This window comes from Pongo pygmaeus, chromosome 11, assembly GCF_028885625.2.
Source record: "Pongo pygmaeus isolate AG05252 chromosome 11, NHGRI_mPonPyg2-v2.0_pri, whole genome shotgun sequence".
NCBI classification, from domain to species: Eukaryota; Metazoa; Chordata; class Mammalia; order Primates; family Hominidae; genus Pongo; species Pongo pygmaeus.
In genome coordinates, this window is record NC_072384.2 from 31,961,228 (window position 1) to 31,980,505 (window position 19,278).

The 19,278-nt window shown below is 39.5% G+C and overlaps 1 protein-coding gene across 9 annotated transcripts in view; it reads right to left on the bottom strand.

Annotated features, from left to right (window-relative positions):
- Positions 1 to 838: 838 nt before the first annotated feature.
- Positions 839 to 19,278, bottom strand: part of NCKAP5 (NCK associated protein 5) — a 996,626-nt gene continuing 978,186 nt past the window's right edge. For all 9 annotated transcript variants that reach the window (XM_063647383.1, XM_063647384.1, XM_063647388.1 and 6 more), the window contains one exon: positions 839 to 2,341. In XM_063647383.1, coding sequence (XP_063503453.1) covers positions 2,060 to 2,341 — 282 coding nt within the window. In that variant the 3' untranslated portion in view covers positions 839 to 2,059. The remainder of the gene's footprint in view (positions 2,342 to 19,278) is intronic.

The window sequence follows — 19,278 nt, forward strand, 5'->3', positions numbered from 1 at the left end:
CTACAAGAAAGCAAATCAGGGTGAAGAAGAGGGTTGCTCTCCTCCATTCCTTGTCTCCAAAACGCCGACCGGCTCCATTCTGCTTTCCCCAAAGCCACTGATTATTAGTACATACTCCCACGTCCTCTCCTGAAAGGCCATCCCAGCCTCGGACTCGGCCTCTGGCTGCTCCCCACACCCCTCAAATTCCTCTTTCCGCAAAGTCCAAGTGACCCACCTTGCGTACTCCCGGGGATGCCCCGGTTCTATCTTCGCCTTCCTTCCCGAGCCTTGCAGCAGGTGGTGCGGGAGACCGCTTGCCCGCCGGAGTGCGTTGGTGCCCCCGCCCCCAATCCGCACATTCCCACCCCCTTTCCCCACATCCTTAGGGAGCATCCATTTCCGTGGAAATCGCCTCCTAAGCTTTGCCCCTCTTCACCCTTTTCTCTCCCGGCCACTTCTGGGGGCAGCTCTCTCAGGCCTGGACGCTGATCATTTATTTCTGCATCCTCCCAGCAGAGCTGGTCTGGAAAGGGGCTTAAATGACTTTCTTTGTAATTCCTCTGCAGAGATCGTTCCGTATCTGCCTCAGGCTCCTTCTCTCCCTCCCTCCCTCTCCCCCTTCTTTCATTTCTATTTGGTTAACCCCTCAGGGAGACTGAAATGCTTTGACCATTACTCACCTGTCTGCAGACTCTGATCTTACAATTGGCTAAATTACTATCTCTAGAGCAAAAGGGCCAGTTTACTTATTCCTTCTGGGAACCCATCGTAAGAGCACGTGTGAGTCATGATTCAAGTAACTGACTGGGCCAAAAGGTCCTTGAGCAAGTTATTTTCTGTTTTCAGACGGTGCAATTGTGATATAACTTTTATTCAGAAAGGAAACAAAAAGATTTTTTAAAGTCTGAAAGACAAGGACATTTTACATAATTTTCATTTAAGATAAAATAAAACAAATTGCACAAATTAACCAAATAACACTGATCATACAATACTCTTTAAAGAAACAATTCTGTGCTAAAGTAGCCATATAGAGCCTAAAAATATTTCTATTGTGCCTAGTTTACAAGCTCCTGTACATAAACAATTATAAATAGTTCACATCTAGAAAAAATACACATAACCTTTAAAATAGAATTTATCCTTACATATAAACAGTCTTTGTAGAAAAAAAAAAGATATTAAAAAGAATTCTTCGTAGCACCATTAATTTTATTTTTAAAAGTGAACATTGCAAATAGAAATTTGTTTTCATTTTTAGAGTGCCCAGATTTTAATAAAAAGAGCAAGAAGATAAAAATCAAATAATATTCAGGATCATAGAGAAGCACTAAGTAGAAGACAATCTAAAGAAATGTCTGGAAGGAAAAACTGGTATTGGAAATAGAATTGGGTCATTTCTGATACAATGTCACACTCCCAATCAGTGTCCACACTTCAGGACCCTTTTCATTTTTCAGCAGAAGCAGAATGACGCTTATTACTATCACCTGAATCTCTGGCAATGAATCTGAAATTACACTAAAATGAACATTTCTATCAAATTGAGATCTATGAGATGGAGATGAGGAACCCTCCGATTTTTTGGCAGGCCCTGTTGTAGGTTTACAGAGTGTACCCACAAACAATTTGAGGACCAGACAATGAACTTCACAAAAACTTCAGTTGGGATTTTAAAAAATATATATTATCATCAACTTCTAAGACTTAGTACATTATTTCAAGAGCATGGCACTGATTCCATTTATTGCTGTCTTTTTTTTTTGCTACAAATATAATTTCTCTTCCAAAAAATTTACAACTTCTGTACAAATATTCAAAAAAAGTGCAAAATTAAGGATTCTGTATCATAGGTGTGTTTATGCTTAATCCTCTTGAAACACAATAAATGGAGTCTATCTTTATTGCCCTGTCAGAGAAATAAGCTCTGGTGGGTTGCCTGCTGTGAATTTGACAATGAAGGCTCTGGTACTGCAATAGTTTATTATTGTCATCTCTACCGAGCGGTGCACCCCCCACCCCCACCCGTCATTTCTTAAGCGCTCCAGTCCCAGCTCACTAAGGGAAGAGATGTCCTTTATACATCATTTGAACCTTGACTGGCACAGGAAGAGAAGCTATCATATAAAGAATCACTCAAAGATTCCAAGTTGTCTACCCCAGGCCTGTCTGAACTACTCAAAGATGTCTCTTCATTTTTTTCTTTTTCTTCCTTCTGTCCTTCAACCTTCTTCAGAGAGTTCTCCTCTTTTTCTAATAAAATCACAGTATTGCTGTTAAATTTGTTGAATGACTCCAGGGAAATTTTCGATAATCTATTCTCGGGATCATCTTTTGTTTCTTCAAGTTGTTTCAATTTCTGCAATAAAAAGAAGAAAATATTAGAAACATATTTCTTTGGAAAATCAAGTTATCCCATCTAATATTCAATTATTGTCTGTATAAAGTACAGTTTAAAGGGATAGAGAAAACCTGCAAGTCTTTAACAATCTTCTAGTATAATTAAATGTAATAACAAAGCCAATTTTGGGGATAAATCAGGACTTTAATCATTTTACTCAGATAAATAGGTCCCAATTTGCAAACCAGTTAAGTGCCACTTAATTTCATTTTAAATGGATCCATTAGAAATTTGTTCAGGTAAAGTGCCTTATTTTTCTTCATCAAAGTTTCAAACTCCTCTCTTTCCTTGCTAAGTATTAGTTGTACTTTTTCTAAATATGAGTAGGGATTGAATTTCAGCCAGAAGTTATGGTAATATGTTTTTTCCTAATAAAAAAAGACATAAAAATCCCTTAACTTGCCATTTTTGAATACATGTTAAGCTTGTTAGAAGCATTGCCATTTTAGTATTTTGTCCCTTTATGGGACGTAAGATATTTGAAAGAGATCTCCAGGTTTTTGGGTGTAGATCCCAGAAGGCCCAAGGGCTTAAAAATTAAAGCGGCAGGTCAACAGCTGAGTAACCCCTCTGCTCCAAAAGGTCTAGTAATACCAGTTTATACCGGGATATTACTGTTATTAATATATTAATACCCTGTATGATGTTATAAAGCACTGCACCAAATTCAATAATTATCATAGGTAAACCCTGTAAACACGAATATATTCGGTTGCTCAGTTGGCTCCTAAGGGCTAAGGTGAGGACAGAGGGAGGCACAGATGCCAAAAGCAATGAGAAGAACAGAGGTGTAAAAGTGTCTACAATGCTTCTCATCTTCTTTTCCTCTTTCCAGCAGAAATTCCATCCAAACACAGGAAAGAAGCAGGCCCAGGGGCTTAGAGATGATAGTAAGTGTTACCATTTATTAAGCATCCACTAGGTAAAAGACACTTAACAGATTCTATCAGCTTTTTCACAAACCTACAAGGTAAACGACCCCGTTTTAAAGAGAAGATATGCAAGGCTCAGAGTGACAGAGATATTTGCCCAAGGTTGCTCAGCAAGTGGCAGGGAACAGGATTTGAATTTCTGTCTGGCTGCCTTCCATGCTCTTGTTCTTTCCATTAAACCATGTTCTTACGTAATAAAGAACAATATGTCCTGTTTTCCATTTTGTCACCCAAAAATTCCACTTAAATAACTTGCCAAACCGTTTCTAACATGTGCAGTTGTGCTGTGCACCATACTTCCCACCCCAACATTGTTATGCTGGACTTACAAGGTTGCAATGAGGAAACTGTGTTTTGATCGGGAAAATAGACAGAGCCAAAGCCTATGGATTCTCACATGCTAAATATTTAACAGAAAGAGAAGAGAGAGATGGAAGTGGACGGCCTCTGTGTTCCAAGAGCAGACACGGGCAGAATTTCTCTTCTATAGGAAATGGTATAATTCTATAGGAATATTTGAAAATCATCCTAGATCTAGTTCTTATTTCATTATACTATTAACGTGCAGAAGCATTACTCACAGAGCTAATTTTCAATCTCAAACAGCTACCCTGAAGCCAGAGGCGGGCTAAGGAACAGACTCCTAGCTGATTACAGAAAAGTGGCTCCATAATTAGAAATAACTCCATCCAAGGGCCCCTTTCAACACTGTGCCAATTTGCCTACATTTACCAAATGTAGGTAAATAAAGGGCATTCAATGCAATTTTCTCTTTACCTGGATGTCTTCTCCCTTTTTCTTCATTTAAGAACCACAAGTATTTTTCTTGCCTATTTCTCATCTATGTGGATCTTAAATTCATTCAACACACACTCATTAGAGAAGCTACTGCAAGGCAGGCTGAAGGCTTTGGTACTGAGGATACACAGCTGAATAAAATTGTGCCCTGCAGGGGGATCATTGAGGCCCTGAGGGCAGACAGGCTGAGCTTCCATTTCAGCTTGGCTCTTTCACGGGCCATGTGCTACAAGCATCCTTCTTCAGGTGTAAAATGGTGATAAGATACATCTTTATTTCAGGATTGCAATAAGTATTAGAAATAAAGAACTTTAAGGCTCTGGCAGACAGTAGTGGGTGCACAATAGGCTGGATTCTTATTCTAGAATGGTGGTTCTCAAAGTGTGTTCCCCAGACCAGCAACATCAACATCACCAAGGAGCTGCCTGGAAATGCAAGTTCTTGGATCCCACCTAGACCTACTACATCAGAAATTCTGAGGGACAGCAATCACTTTTTAACAAGATTACCAGGTGACTCTGATACATACTGAAATTTGAGACCCACTGGTCTAGAAGAACATGACCCCTGGAGGGAAGACAGACAGGTGGAAAGTATAATTCGTTGTGAAATGGTGGAATTTGGAAAGAGTTAATTGCCATTAAAACACTCACTGTCATCAGGTTTTCAAATGTTTCAGGCTTACAGATTTGTTGCTTCAGTTAATTATAACAAAGACCTACACTGGCCAGAGAGGTTATAGAAATGAAAGAAGGGACCATTATTAAAACAAAACAAAAAAAAAAGCAAACAAGAAACATGAGCTTCTAGGGCTTCCTTTTGTTTTTACAGTTTTGATGAAAAGTGAGTGCAGACATATTACTTGACTGTAAAAACAACATCCATGCAAAAGTGACCGTATGGACCAACTAGCATTCAGTCTCTAGGCAGAGCAGCCATAAGGAGTGGTGAGGGCTGCAGTCAGCTCAGGAGCATGTGCTGGATCTAAAGGCGGTAGCAGCTACTTAGATCTAGCTGTGCAGAAATGTGGGTGCAGATCTTTTGATTTCAAAGATGAGGAGATACATCTAGATCAATATTTGCTTATATTTAAAATTCACTGACTTTTAATTATCGGCTCACATTTAAAGAAAATAACAAAATACCCAGTATGCATACCAAATTGCCATCTTTGCACTGTTTGAGTTTCTGAGCTAGGGATGTTGTTTTATCCTTTTTTTTTTTTTTTTTTTTTTTTTTACCGTGTCCTACTTCGCCTCATCCACTCCCTTATTCCCCTTCCCCCAGCTTTCTTTTTGAAGGCCTAGTCCAATGCTAAATTATCAGTAGTTTCTTAATGGAGACTTCCCCTAGCATCAGAAGAGTCTTAACTATGGCTTTGGGCTCCTCAAGTGGTTCTGCTAGCTAAGAATAAAAGCACTAAAGTGGCTTACTTTTCTGCCTATAGGAGCATACTGAACCTCAACATTGTCTTGTCAGATCTCAGATATTTTTAAAATTTTGTAGTTGAATAACATTTAGATTTAACATATATGGAGGGATTGATGTGAAACAATAATGCGTTAATGATCTATCTGGCAAATGATAACAAAATAGTGCACATTAGTTTGCAGCAACTATATGTGAAAGTGCTTTGCAAACTAATCATGGTAGTAACAGTTACCATTTAACAGTGTGTGTTCTGTACAGACACTCTGCTAAGCATAGTGCATAGATTATACGTTTCCATCCTCACATGAATTCTACAGAGTAGGTGCCATTAGTATCTCCATTTACAGGCAATCAAGGCTTGAGGAAGGTAAGTAACTTGTTTAAGGTTCTGTAGCAGTATGGGATGGACTTTGGATTTAGATCTAGGCAGTCGGCCTGCAGAGTTGAAGCTCTCAACTTTCATCTTGGAAAACTACTTTATGAATATTAGCCAATATTATCTTTAAGGGAAGCATCTGAAATAGCAATTACAGAACAAAAACAATAATGATAGACCCGGTGAAGATTAGTGTTTGACGAGAATTGTGTAGGTTCCATAAAACATCGAGAATTCCTTCCTGTGTTGTGCTTCGTCAGAATTATGATAAAATTAATACACCACATTTGTCACCTATAGGTGGCAACAGTTGTACAGATGACTTTTTGGTGGATTTTTTTTTTTTTCTCAACTGCACTTGGGAATAAAAGTAGGGCTAAACAGGCAAGATGAAAATACATTTTCAAGTTTAAATAAATAGCTTTGCATGTTCTTAAAATATTTTCCTGCCTTTAGTGTAACCATGGAGTTATTAGTGATAATTCAAGCAAGAAGTATTTAGTGATATAGTCTCCAGAAATCTCTTGAGAATTAGACGTTAATTAATTTAATTCCTTGTAGTCAAGCAGTCATTCAATCAAACCAATCTACTATGTGACCAGCTTTGTGCAAATAGTCTTGTGGTCTTGATTCTCAGAGGAAGTTTTATAGGAAAAGGTGCTCTTGGAATGGTTTTGGAGGGCAAATAGGATTGAAATATACAGTAAGGAGGAGGGAGGGAATTCCAATAAATATTCATCTATTATGCCTCTATTGCAACTGTACAACACTGTGTAGTCTACTTCAGGACGAAGAGTTGCCCAGAGGGTCTCTCCCTTTGGGGATTCTGTAGTAGGAAATTAATCACTATAAAGACAGAAATAGAGACATGCCTACCCCAAGAGGTTCTAGGAAACTCAACCAGACTCATCAAAGTATCAGCCAGTACGTGGGTTATAAAAAGCTTTGACTTCCAAACTACGTTCTCATCTATGATCTCACTTTGCTCTTCCATCAGCCTGGAAGGTGAGGGAGGCCAGAGTCAGCTGTACTTTCCACATGATATTTATAGAATCTGTGATTCACACAGATTCAAATCCAAGTGAAATTAGACCTGAAAACTTAGTTTTCTGATTTTTCACACAAAAATTCACAGTAGTTTTTTTTTATAGTTCACTGTAGTCATGAAGTAGAGATTTTTGACTAGAGCAATATCCTGAACACCAAGAAGGATAAAATCGGAGGAGATATGGACCCTTGCCATAATGAAGAGGTGGAAAATATATAAGGTGATACAGAAAAACTCAAGTGATAAACTAGCAAAAAATATATGCATGATGGTATCAGCTTCAAAGAGATACACATTATGTGCGTACAGCCAGAAACTCCTGTCCATGGTAGAGGAGAACAAATAGCAAATTCATGAAATACTGCAATCAATTATTGTTCTATGATAAATGCTACTCTTTCATTATTTCAAATACATTTCCATCCTTTGATTATATCTAAAAAATATTGGTTAGTATATCTAGTGTGAGGAAGAGATCCAATCTATTTGTGAAATTCAAACGCAGCATTGTTCCTCAGCTGGACACTAACATTTATAATGAGGATTGGAGCTCTTAGCACAAGTTAATGCGAACAGGACTTTAATCAACATAATTTCCTATTTCTCTATTGCTATAGAGATTCATTGCCAATGGATCAAGAAAACATGTGGTAGGAAAATAGCCCTATTTATAAAGTGTTTTTACTATGAATCAGGTACTGGATTGAATGCACTGCATGAATTATCTCATTTAATCCTAACAGCAAGCCTATGACATAGCACTATTATCATCCCCATTATACAAATGAGAAAATGCAGATAGAGAGGTCTAAATGTTAGTCCACATATATGTGGCTAATAAGTTAGGCAATCAGGATTTGAGCAGAAACAGCCTGACTACAGGACTTGGGATCTTAATCACTGTGTATTACCCCAGGTATTTAAAAACCAGCGTGCAATTAATGGCTTTGTGCTAATTAGCTGTGTAAGCCCTCTGACCCTTAGTTTCTTTACATTAAAGGTTTTTTTGAATCTTCCCAGTCTATAAAGCTCTGTGACTCTAAAATATTCTTAATTGGATATCTTCTGGGCGTCTATTATTGGAATTTGAGGTGGCACAATAATGAACCCTAATACCCCTTTTCCCTACCTTAGTTCTCAATGACTTAAAAAAATAAAAGAAAAAGGCTGATGGAAGACCAAAAAATCAGCTCTACTAGGAGAAAGTTTGATTAGAGAACAAGGTTTCCAGCTGTAAAGAAGTGGGTTTCCTAACACTGATCCCAAGAAATAGACAAGCTTAGTAATTAGCAGCCCTGGGCTGGGAAACAAGTGGCTTCCTGTAAAAACTACAGCATGAAGGAACAGAACAGAAATTTGTGCTTCTGACAGTCTGATTCCAGAGGGAGACTAGGAAGAGCAAGAAGTTCCCTTCCTGAACTTGCTAGGCAAGTCAGTCCCTCATTCCCTGGGAGAAGTGAATAAGGCGGGCCCAGAGACTCCAGCAGGGTTATGCTAGGAAGCTCCTTCCATGTTTTTCTCGAACAAAAGAATGTTTGAGAAGAAGGTGTTCAAGGCGTCCCCTACTACCAACATCTCTCATTACATATGATGCAGATTTTAACTAGACAGTCATACATGGATGAAGGCCAAGAAGATGCTGGAAAATTCTGGTGCTGCAGGGAGTTAGTTTGCACAGAGAAGCATCTCTATGGGCAAATAAATAGGAAGAAGGTGATCCAGCAGGTGTGAAAGATGGCAGAGCTTCCATTTGGAAGCAAATAAGTGAAGTCTAAGAGACAGTCTGTTTAATCAAGGGTTTTGGGTTGAAGCTGAACATGTGATTTACCCCATCCCTTTTCTGATGAACAAATCTTAAGCACTGGGAAGATGGATTCAGGAAAGAGTTTTATGGTATGTTCTTGTTGTGGGAATGGTGAGGAGGTATTTTAATCCGAGGTCTCTCAGTTGAAGATTTGTGCACATCTCAAAGTCTATGTTAAGTGCTATTTGCGAGGGGCAGGCCAAGCTCAAGGGAAAAGATGCAGCTCAAGTCATTTCTCTTTCCTCAGAGGCACTAGTTAATCTCTTCCTTAATGCCCCCTCTTACTGCATTCCTGGCGAAGCTACTTTCTAGATGAGACATAAAAATAGATAGAATGACCTTTGGTGATCACTAGAGACCCCTCCACACTTTTCTCAAGAGTTGTGATATCAACCCTGTTAACCTGGTCAAATTTCAACTTGGATAATTACTTTTTCCCGGTGCTCGGTTCCCTCTATTACCTCAACTGGACACATTACTCTTCACTTGCCCTTCTGAAAAATTAATGTGATGCATTGGTAATAGAGAACCACTCTCTCCCTCCAACCACACTCAGGGAGATGTGATTTGGCACTTGGGGGCACTGTGTTTTCTTACTGGGGTCCTAGAGATTCTTCAGTATCCTTAGGGCAAACAGATTTTATTAGGTGAAAGAGTAATTTTCAGCAGAGATGTGCTCTTATGACTATATTAACTATACTGCTGTCCTTTACTGTGATCGATGGTTTTCAATGACCTCTCCTGGAACCCCTAAACCCAGAGAGGGGAAATGAACTCACTTTTTGAGAAAAAGAGCAAGCAGAGAGAAGGTTAGTGGGAAGCTTAGGGTTGTTAGAAAATAATACACCTTGTGGAAAGGAAAAGGATGCATTTTGAAGATAAACAATGGCCACAAAGGACATTTAAACACTAGATCAAGAGTACTGAAGGAAAGAGAAGTCATTTCATCAGTGATAAGAAACGTCCCCATAGATGGAAAATGGGGGAAAGATGGGAGGGGATGTCCCTTAGTAGGAAAATAAAGTAGCAGGAAGAAAACCACAAATTTGCTTATGGCACAGAAAGGCATCTGGGAAGAGGAAAGGCATGTAAGTTGGGGTAAAATTGTTATATGAAACACATTTGTGATTTCTGCAAACTCTGATGTTAGCGTCATCATTTCCAATGCCCATTTGAAAATTTGGATTTTCTGTTTTCCAGGGGGGAACATTTCCACAAAGACAATTTAAAACATAGGTGACTGCCTTTAATAATGCTTCAGATTTGATGAGTTGTGGTCAATTTCTCCAAAAGTAAAATGTGCACTATTTTCTGATGATCCAGAATTGGGCAAACAAGACAGCTCATTGCTATCAGCCTGTGTAAACAGCTTAACTAAATGGAACATGTTTCTCTGTGTTGTTAGATTCCTTTTTCTTCTAGCACAGTAATATTAATTAAATAATTTATGCAGGAATGAGAATTGAGCAGTTCCTGAGATGAGAACTTCTAAATCTATTCACGTAAGGTTAAGAATGTCAGCTGACAAGAGTGAGGGCATCAAGATTTTCTGCTTTTAATTTATATATACCATATGAGTAAAAATAAATATATACACTACTCACTTGACTTAAAAGACTGATTAGCCTTTTTTTTTAACTACGCTTTGCATCATTTTATGTCTTAAATATGTCTTAAAGCCTGTTCAGCAAGCCGGGCCATGGCAGGCTTAGATGTCACTGTGCTTGTAGCATAAAAAGTCCATGAACTTTTGTCAGATGAAAATGCAGCATTTACTTATGTATTATAACATCATAATGCTATGTTTTCATTTTGGAGTGATAGATTTTTGACTGTAAAAGAAGAAAATATTTTTTTTTGTGGATCAGGTGAATATGAAAAAAGCTTATACTACTATTTTTCCCATGGAAGTTCTCCTTCCAAAGGAAAATCTCCAATACCATTGGAGATTGGTGGACATCATAGAATTATACCTGAAAGTGCTAAGTTTTTATGAGGTATACTGCGAGTGCCAAAGCTAGGGAAAAACATTCTATGTTATTCATTAACCTATAGAAATAACTAGATGACCTGGAATTACTTCCAACAGAGTTTGGTAGGCCATTTAGGAGCCACAGTGCATTATGGCACCCAATTTATTAGGCACTTTACAACACCCATGGAATTAAATGGGACTGCAAGCTAAGGTTCATCCATGAACATGCTGATATTGGAGGATGCAAGAATGTTTGCTCCACTGATGTGTGATTCATTTCCTACTGCAATTCATGTTTTAGGTCAAGAGCTGGTCAGCTTTTCATTTGGATAAAGTTATTTGACATATTGAATCCTGACAGCCAGGACAATTCAGAATTGGAACAAATTTATTGATCCTTACTCTAAAAAGAAGAATTTGTTTTTTGGTGGGAATTGTTTTAAAGATTCTTTCAACAATCAATTCTGTGTTGCACTCTAGTTTGCGGCAGCAATTGTAGGATGCTCTTAATGGTCACTACCCGGGAAGCACTGGGGTTCTAGAATGGGGAGACATGTTGGTGGGGAGGTTGCTGATGGGAATCTGCTTCCATTCCAGATTCCATCCCTTGCTGTACCACAATATGACAGTGACAATCACCACTTCAACTCTGTACCCAGATTGTAATGAATACTTAAATGGGGAGTCTGCTGTTCCTATCACATCATTTGTTTATTCTTCAGGTATTTACCAAGTACCTACAATGTACCAGAAAGTATTCTAGATAGTAGAGATACAGTGGTGTATGAGAAAAGTCACATGGAATACATGTTAAGGACTCTTTAATATGAAGTAAATATGGAACAAAGCATTAGATATACCAGAAAGTGAGTCCCTGAAAATTGCTTTGTTGACTTAGAATCATCTACCCAGTCTGCTCTTTTGTCTAATAATGGCACCTAGAACACAAATATCCTGTCAAATTCAGAGTTATGGATGTGCCCACCCCAAAGGTATTTTTGGAATAACTCCCTGGATTTTCTAAAGCTTCTTTTGATCTTCTTCCATTTTCAGTCTATAACATCATTTAGGCAGATATTTCTCATAGGTTAACTAGTTACTATTTACACTCAACTTTCTTAACCTTTCTGAGTCTAGTGACTTTCTTAATTTGACACGTTTAAATCAGAATGTATTTCTTTTTACTTTTTTTTTTTTTTTTTTTTTGAGACAGAGTCTCACTCTGTCACCCAGGCTGGAGTGCAGTGGTGTGATCTCGGCTCACTTCAACATCCACCTCCCGGTTCAAGCAATTCTCCTGTCTCAGTCTCCCAGGTAGTTGAGATTACAGGCATGCACCTCCATGCCTGGCTAATTTTTGTATTTTTAGTAGAGATGGGGTTTCACCACGTTGGCCAGGCTGGTTTCGAATACCTGACCTCAGGCCATCCACCTGCCTCAGCCTCCCAAAGTGCTGGGATTACAGGCATGAACCACCGCACATATAGATAGTCTATAGATGGACGAATATGCTATCCATTCTGACATCCCAAAAGGACCAGAGGGAGAGGGTACTGCTTGAATAGAACCTAAAAAAAAAAATTCTTCCAATCTCATTAGCCCAAATGGATGGAAAGAAAAGGAGGGAAGGCAGATTCTAGGTTAGCATCAAGAACCAGGACACCTCTTGGATTAATGGAGGTCTGACTATTGGTTACTTTGGCAACAGCAATTTCCTTTTTGTCAAGAGCAAAGACATGTGGATTCACCTCCCATGGTCACACTGGTTTGGCAGCTCTGAGCCATCTGGGGCTTTCTCCTGCACCTCTAGGTAGGCTTGGTCAGCAGTTGGGTGAGGCAGCAGCTGCCACTGCTTTATGGAAATCCAGGTGCAATAGCCAATACAATAAGCTCCTCATGGGGCAAAATGTTACTGAAAAGAACAGGCCCATGATATTACCTTGGTTCAAAAGTAATTGCACCAACCTAATAGATGGTATAGACATTGTATCTACCCTTTTCTTAAATTCTTTCTTCAGCCAGCAAGTGTCACCTCACCTGGTCTGAGCCAAGTCCAGGCAATTTGCTCAAATTCAGATTCCTAGCTCCTTCAGGCAGAGGAAGCTTGGTGACCCATCTTGGTGCTTCCAGGTGACAATAGAAACATCATGCTGATGACATTCTTAGAGGCAGCAATGAGATCGACTACTTGACTGATAAACCTACAAATATTACTGCATGTATCAAACCAAGAAATTAAACTGTAGGGAGATAAAATTATAGCTGTCATAGTACAAAATTCTAGTACCAGGTACCACACAGATTCTATTTAGTCTCTCTCTGCCACATGAAATATATTCATTCAGCAACTTGAATATTGCATTATAAAAGGTATTCTCTTCAGCTGGCTTTATGCCACTTTACCAAGTTTAAGTCAGCCATTTGCTACAATAAAAATAAACTTTATTTTTGTCTCACATGCACAGGACAATTTAATTTTTAAATTAATGTAGAAGTGAAAGGCGCTTTGCTCCAAGAGAAGTATGTCTGCCTTGCATGGCTGTGTAAACACAATGCGATTGCTATGAGAATCAAATATGGATCAGCAAAATCAATAGTTAATTGTGTAACTCAGGGACTTTCATTTCAGATCTAATCTGTAAAGAAGGTCCAGGGGATGTTTGCTTTTGATTTTCTTAAAATATTATTTAAAACCCTTCTGTCAGGCAAGAAAGTTCACAGGATCTTTACATTATTTCCATAAGTTATTTGGCTTGTGAGTACTCAAGGTCATATTGATCGCCCAGCCTTTCCAGCTTTCCTTTTAAAATTCAGTATCTTTATCAGTCAAACTGCCTCATTCTGAGTATCTGGCTTGCACTTAGGCTAAACAAATTTTATTGCAAAAATAACCCAACATAACAGGTGTCTTGGTACCAGACATGCATGGACTAGTTGTATTATAAACCGCCTTTTGGTCTACGTAATGATACCATTCAGAGTGGTTAAGCAGTCCCCTTCCCCCACAAAGTTGACAAAATATACTGTGCTGTGAAAATGCAAGATGTTGTGTGACATGGCAAGAAGTACTGTAGGGTTGGGTTGAGTCCATAGATGGATGAATATGCTATCCGTTCTGACATCCCAAAAGGACCAGAGGGAGAGGGCACTGCTTGAATAGAAGCTAAAAAAAATTTCTTCCAATCTCATTAGCCCAAATGGATGAGAAGGGAAGGAGGGCAGGCAGGCCTTCTCTTGCAAAAAGAGTAGCACAGTGACATGCGGAAGACCGTGGGGGTAACAGGCAGACTGCCTTGACCCCTGTGATATCACAGCAGAGCTAAAAATGTAATGTTTGAACTTCTTTTCCTTTTAAAGTGTAACCTTTCATATAATAAGTTAAGCCTTGCTCTCTCTTACATATTGTTAGAAGCCTTCATCCATTTTGGGGACTGAAGGTAAAATAATTCTTGAAATAATGAATCATTTTTCTCGTACCAGCTTGTCCAGAAATCCCATGATTATTTTGCTGTAGCAGACAATGACCTTCTCAAAGGAAGCCTATCAAACGCTCAAGATAAATAACGAGAAGGTCTCTCTCTCCTGCCTCCAGGAAAAAACTGCACAGAGGAAAAATGTTTGCTAAACCATAAATATGTTCATCCCAGGATGGGAAGCAGCTTGGTCTAAAAGAAACAGAGTGGCACATGTGTTTGTGTGTGACCAGGGGCCCCATTCAACAGGACTCCTGGGGCAGCATCCATGGAGGGGCCTCGGGAGACACACCTAAGCCCTTTACCCAGTAACGTCGGAAACGAATGTTTCTCTGGTGGCAGACAGGGTACCTTCTAAACCTCTTGACTCATGAGCAAATTAACTCAAGGTAAGGAAGCGCTGGGTAATGCCGTCTCTCAACAACCTAGAAAAAACATGGTTCTGCTTTACTAGGCCCTGGAACTACAATTAATGGTAATAAATTCCCTCTTCCCTCACATTTCCACCTTCCCACCAGGCAGCAAATACTCAGGGGGCAAAAGAAGCTTTCCGTCTGTTTTTCTCCCCATGGAGGCAAGGTTTCACAGAGTAGGTAGAGAGCTGCAGTAGAAATTGCAACTTTCCCATGATTTAAGTGCTTTGGCTGCCCTGGAGAATGGGGCTGATTTCTCAGGGCAAAAGTCATCTGCCCATCCATTTATGGCTCTTGTCCAATCTGTGGACAGCTGAAGACACAGATCTTAACTCCAGGAGTTGGTTAAGATCCTTCCCAGCAGTGAAATGGAAAGACTTTTCAAAGATACAGGGCCCTCTATGGGAAGAGGTGGGAGAGTCAGGAGGTGAGGAAGAAAATTCTCTATTCCAAGGCAAGCTCAGGAATCAATGGGCTGAACCAAGTAGTACCCAGTGGCTGGGTAGGGGCAAGGGTGAAAAAGCAATCTCAAAAGTAATCAGGATTCAAATGATCCAGGGATTTGTAGATAAAATTAAAACTGCTCAGCAACACTTCAGGAAAAAAAGTCAATAGCATGCAGATAGTTATCAAGCACATTATTTAGCCAGCCAGCTGAGGATGGCAGCAAGCTAAATTTTGAGTGCAGAAAGGTGGTTAGGGTTTCTGTGCTCTGGATTGTACATCTTCCTTTCTCTAACTTGTTCTCCCCACCTTTTAGGATGGCCAACACCCGCTTATCACTTGAGACTCAGAAGAAGGGAAATCTCCTCTGAATTCTTTTCTGACCAGGGGCCCTGATGACTGCCCCTTGTTGTCCCTTCATCCCTGTGTGGACCATTCTCATGGCATGGTGGGTGTTTACTATGTATATCGGTTGCCATAGCTCAGTCTCCCTTGTAGGGATGGAACCTATTTATCTTCACATCTCTTGTGGCCAGAACACACCTGGCACATAGGTGGCCCATAAATGCTAGTGGAATAAAAGGAGGATGCTAATCATGTTTATTTACTGGTCATCCTTTTCCCCCCATCACTGTAACTTTCACCTCTCTAATGCCCTTTAATGTCCTTGAAAGCGATTGAATTCCTAAGACAAGCTGCCATACCTTCCGGTGGAGAATGCACATTTATTTCCTGAAGGGTAGTTAATGTCTAATCACCCAGAAGACATTTAGGTTTCTTTTATTTAGAAAGTGGAGATAATAACTTCCCCAGTAAGTAAACAGGAAAATAGACTCTGTTCTTCAAAAAAAATTTGATTAACATGGTTTCAAAGAACATTTCTACTGTCATAAACCAAGGTCCTTGAAATAATCAACAACATTACAGATTGCAAGGTTAGAGATTAAAACATGCAAAACAAGTGGAATCATACCATTTAGCAATGGAAAGACAGACTATGTCGGTGAGGTGTTTTAAATATCCAAACAGTTTTATGAAAAAAAAAATCCTCACTATAAACAAAATGAATTAGGGATTTACCTTAGAATGAAGGTTTAAAAATAATGGGATGAGTTTAAATACCGCAGGCCCTTAAAGACGACAGAGATTTTGAGAGGCCTGAGTGACTTCAGTGGGGTCCATCCCTAGGATAATGAAGGACTAAGTAAGTCAAACCTTAGGGTCGCCTCTGCAGATCTTTAGCCTGGCCTGTGCAATTGTATTGCACAGAGGAATACAATATGGCAGGAACAGACCAATGTAACAGGTAGCAATTTTTCATGCACCAGATCTGGCACCAGCTACTGGAGGGAGGATGAAAGAGGGGAAAATTATCCTTTCTTCAACTCTGTGAAAACTTAGAGTTTCAGATAGTTAAATGTGAGTGGGCTGGTGTTTCTTCTTTGCTAGATTTAGTGTGTGCGGTTTCTCTGCCATGTATATCTATAGTTCTCTAAAGTGACTGGAGAAATACTTTTCCTTAAATCAGTGGTAAAGAAGTTACTGGCAAAATGTCCCTTAAATATTCCTGTTGGGTGCTACCAAAGGATTATTTAAAATCATGAAAATAATCTAAAAGCTGCTCCCACTGGAAAATGACTAGGAGAAAGATGTTTAAATTCAAACCTGCTAAGCACGGACACCTACCTAAACACACACACACACACACACACACACACACACACACACACACACACCCTTCCTCTGAAGCTTTCTAGGGATAGCTATAGAAATTTCATTTTAAGCAAGGAAAAAAAATAGAATCACCCCCTCACAAAAATGTTTGAGTATATTTTGGTCTCTTGGTCAGGGCCAATAAAGATCTCTTGTTGTGAGCCAACTAGAACAGAAATGGAGTGAGAGATGTTCTACTTTATGTGGTCTGAATGTGATTAGCGATTAGCGCTGGTGGCTTCAGTCACTTGGGAATGGCAATCAGGGTTTTGCTCCTGCAACTCTGAACGACTACAAAACACCCTTGGCTTCCATCCCGTATGATGATGGGATATTAACTGAAAGTCTAATTAATCTGTGAATGAATTATGGCCTAGGAAATACACCATTTTATAATCAATTTTAAGCGAGTCCCTAACAGAAGATAAGATGAAGAAAAAGCTGTAAAATTATAAGAGGTTGGCACATTCTGTTCACTATGACTGATGATTTTAAGGGGGATAATTTTACAATCCATCACATTTTTGTCATTTTAAAAATCATGCCTCCCAATGAATGTTGTAAATTAACTTTAGAATTTACATATTTATTAAAAATCGTATTGAAAACAGCAGGAACTGTGCCCCCATTTGAATAGTAAAATAACTTGTTATTCCACTGAAGATAAAAACACACAAAAAAATCAAAAGATTTTATTTTCAGGTAATAATCACATTAATTGCTATCTGAATTAGTTAAACCAAGAATTAATATTCACCAGAGGCAGTGACAGAGCATTAAAGATAATCCTCCAAATTCCCATTTTCAAACAGGTCTCAGAACATGTAAAAGCAAGGGAAAGACAAATGGGGAGGTGAGGACCATGTTCTTAGCCTGCGGGGTTGGGTAGCAGCAGATGTTTGAAGCTGAGCTACATCACCTGGGGGAAGGGGAGGTGCAGACAGCAAAACACATGATTTGGCTCTGAGATGAAGAAGCACAGGACTTCATTTTAAAAGTCTCTTTGCTTGTGAGGCTAAGGTGGGCAGATCGTTTCAGCCCAGGAGTTCGCGATTGCCCTGGGCAACATGGTGAAACTCTATCTCTACAAAAAATACAAAAATTAGCTGAGTGTGGTGGCAGGCACCTGTGGTCCCACCTACTCGGGAGGCAGAGTGGGAGGATTGATTGAGCCCAGGAGATTGAGGCTGCTGTGAGCCATGATGGCACCACTGTACTCTAGCCTGGGTGGTGGAATGAGACACCAACTCAAAAAAAAAAAAAAAAAAAAAAAGCCTCTTTCCAAAAAGATTCTCTACTCTACTGCTCCTACTTTGGTTGAACTCCCTACCCAGAATGGAAGGTTTGCTGGAGGCACAGAACATCCCAGATGACTCCAGAGCATGCAGGGAAATAACCAGAAGGGCATGGAACCATGCCACATAACATGTGGGTGAATACAACCATTCACTCTAGATTAACCTCACAATGGACTGTCAACTCAAAGAACTGGCCCCAAGATAGGAACTGCATGGATTCATCCACAGAAGGATGAAGGGGTCAAGGGGAACAGAACTGGTGTGTTACCACATGTACTCACTAGTAAGAGTAACCCATTGGGCTGAACTGACACAAGATGTTCTCTTGAAATTCCTGAGAGATGAGGGAGAAGGATAATGCAGTACATGTTTTTCAGGAACTTCAGTTTAATCATGATTCCTTCTTTCCATGAGGGATTCATGATAGGCTGTTACCATTATTTTTAAGAAAAGAGCAGAGATCCTTCATGAAGTACTGTAGTTGAGTGTGAAGCTTGGCTCACATTGCCTCTGCTACTCAGAGTTCATCGCTTCAGTGCAGACCTGGCTAATACCTGGCACTTGTGTGGCAACCAGCTCCTCTCATGCCCACAGCAGGCATTGCTTATCAGTCTCTGTCATCTGTCATCTGTCATCCCAAGCATGGACAGGACCTCAGAATCCTTCTTAACACCACAATTCAGGCAACCTCTGCCTACTGATTGTCCTTGGCATTTGAGATGAAAGCTATTTTGCATCCTTGTGTATGTGTGTGTGTATTTATACATGGGAAATATTTATATATTATCAGCATATAATTAAATCTAGCTAGCTACATATTACATCTATATACAGATATCCAAATACTTATATCTAACTGTCTGCTAATGGTGTAGGTATAAACCTTAGTATCTGCAGCTAATATGAGATGTAGATTGATATCTTAATATATGAAAACTTGAAGTCACCTTTGACTCTTCTCTTTCTCTCATACTCCACATCTGCCAATCTTCTGGTAAATTGCCTGTTTGTTCTCAGAAGCAGCAAGTCCTTGAATAATATCCTTTTGTTCAATGTTATTTTGTTATAACATTGATGAGAAAAAAACTCAGTGCCTGCCAGGCCACTGTCTGTGTGGAGTTGGCACATCTTCCCATGTCTGTGTGGGTTTTCTCCAGGGACTTCAGGTTCCTCTCACATCCCAAGGCTAT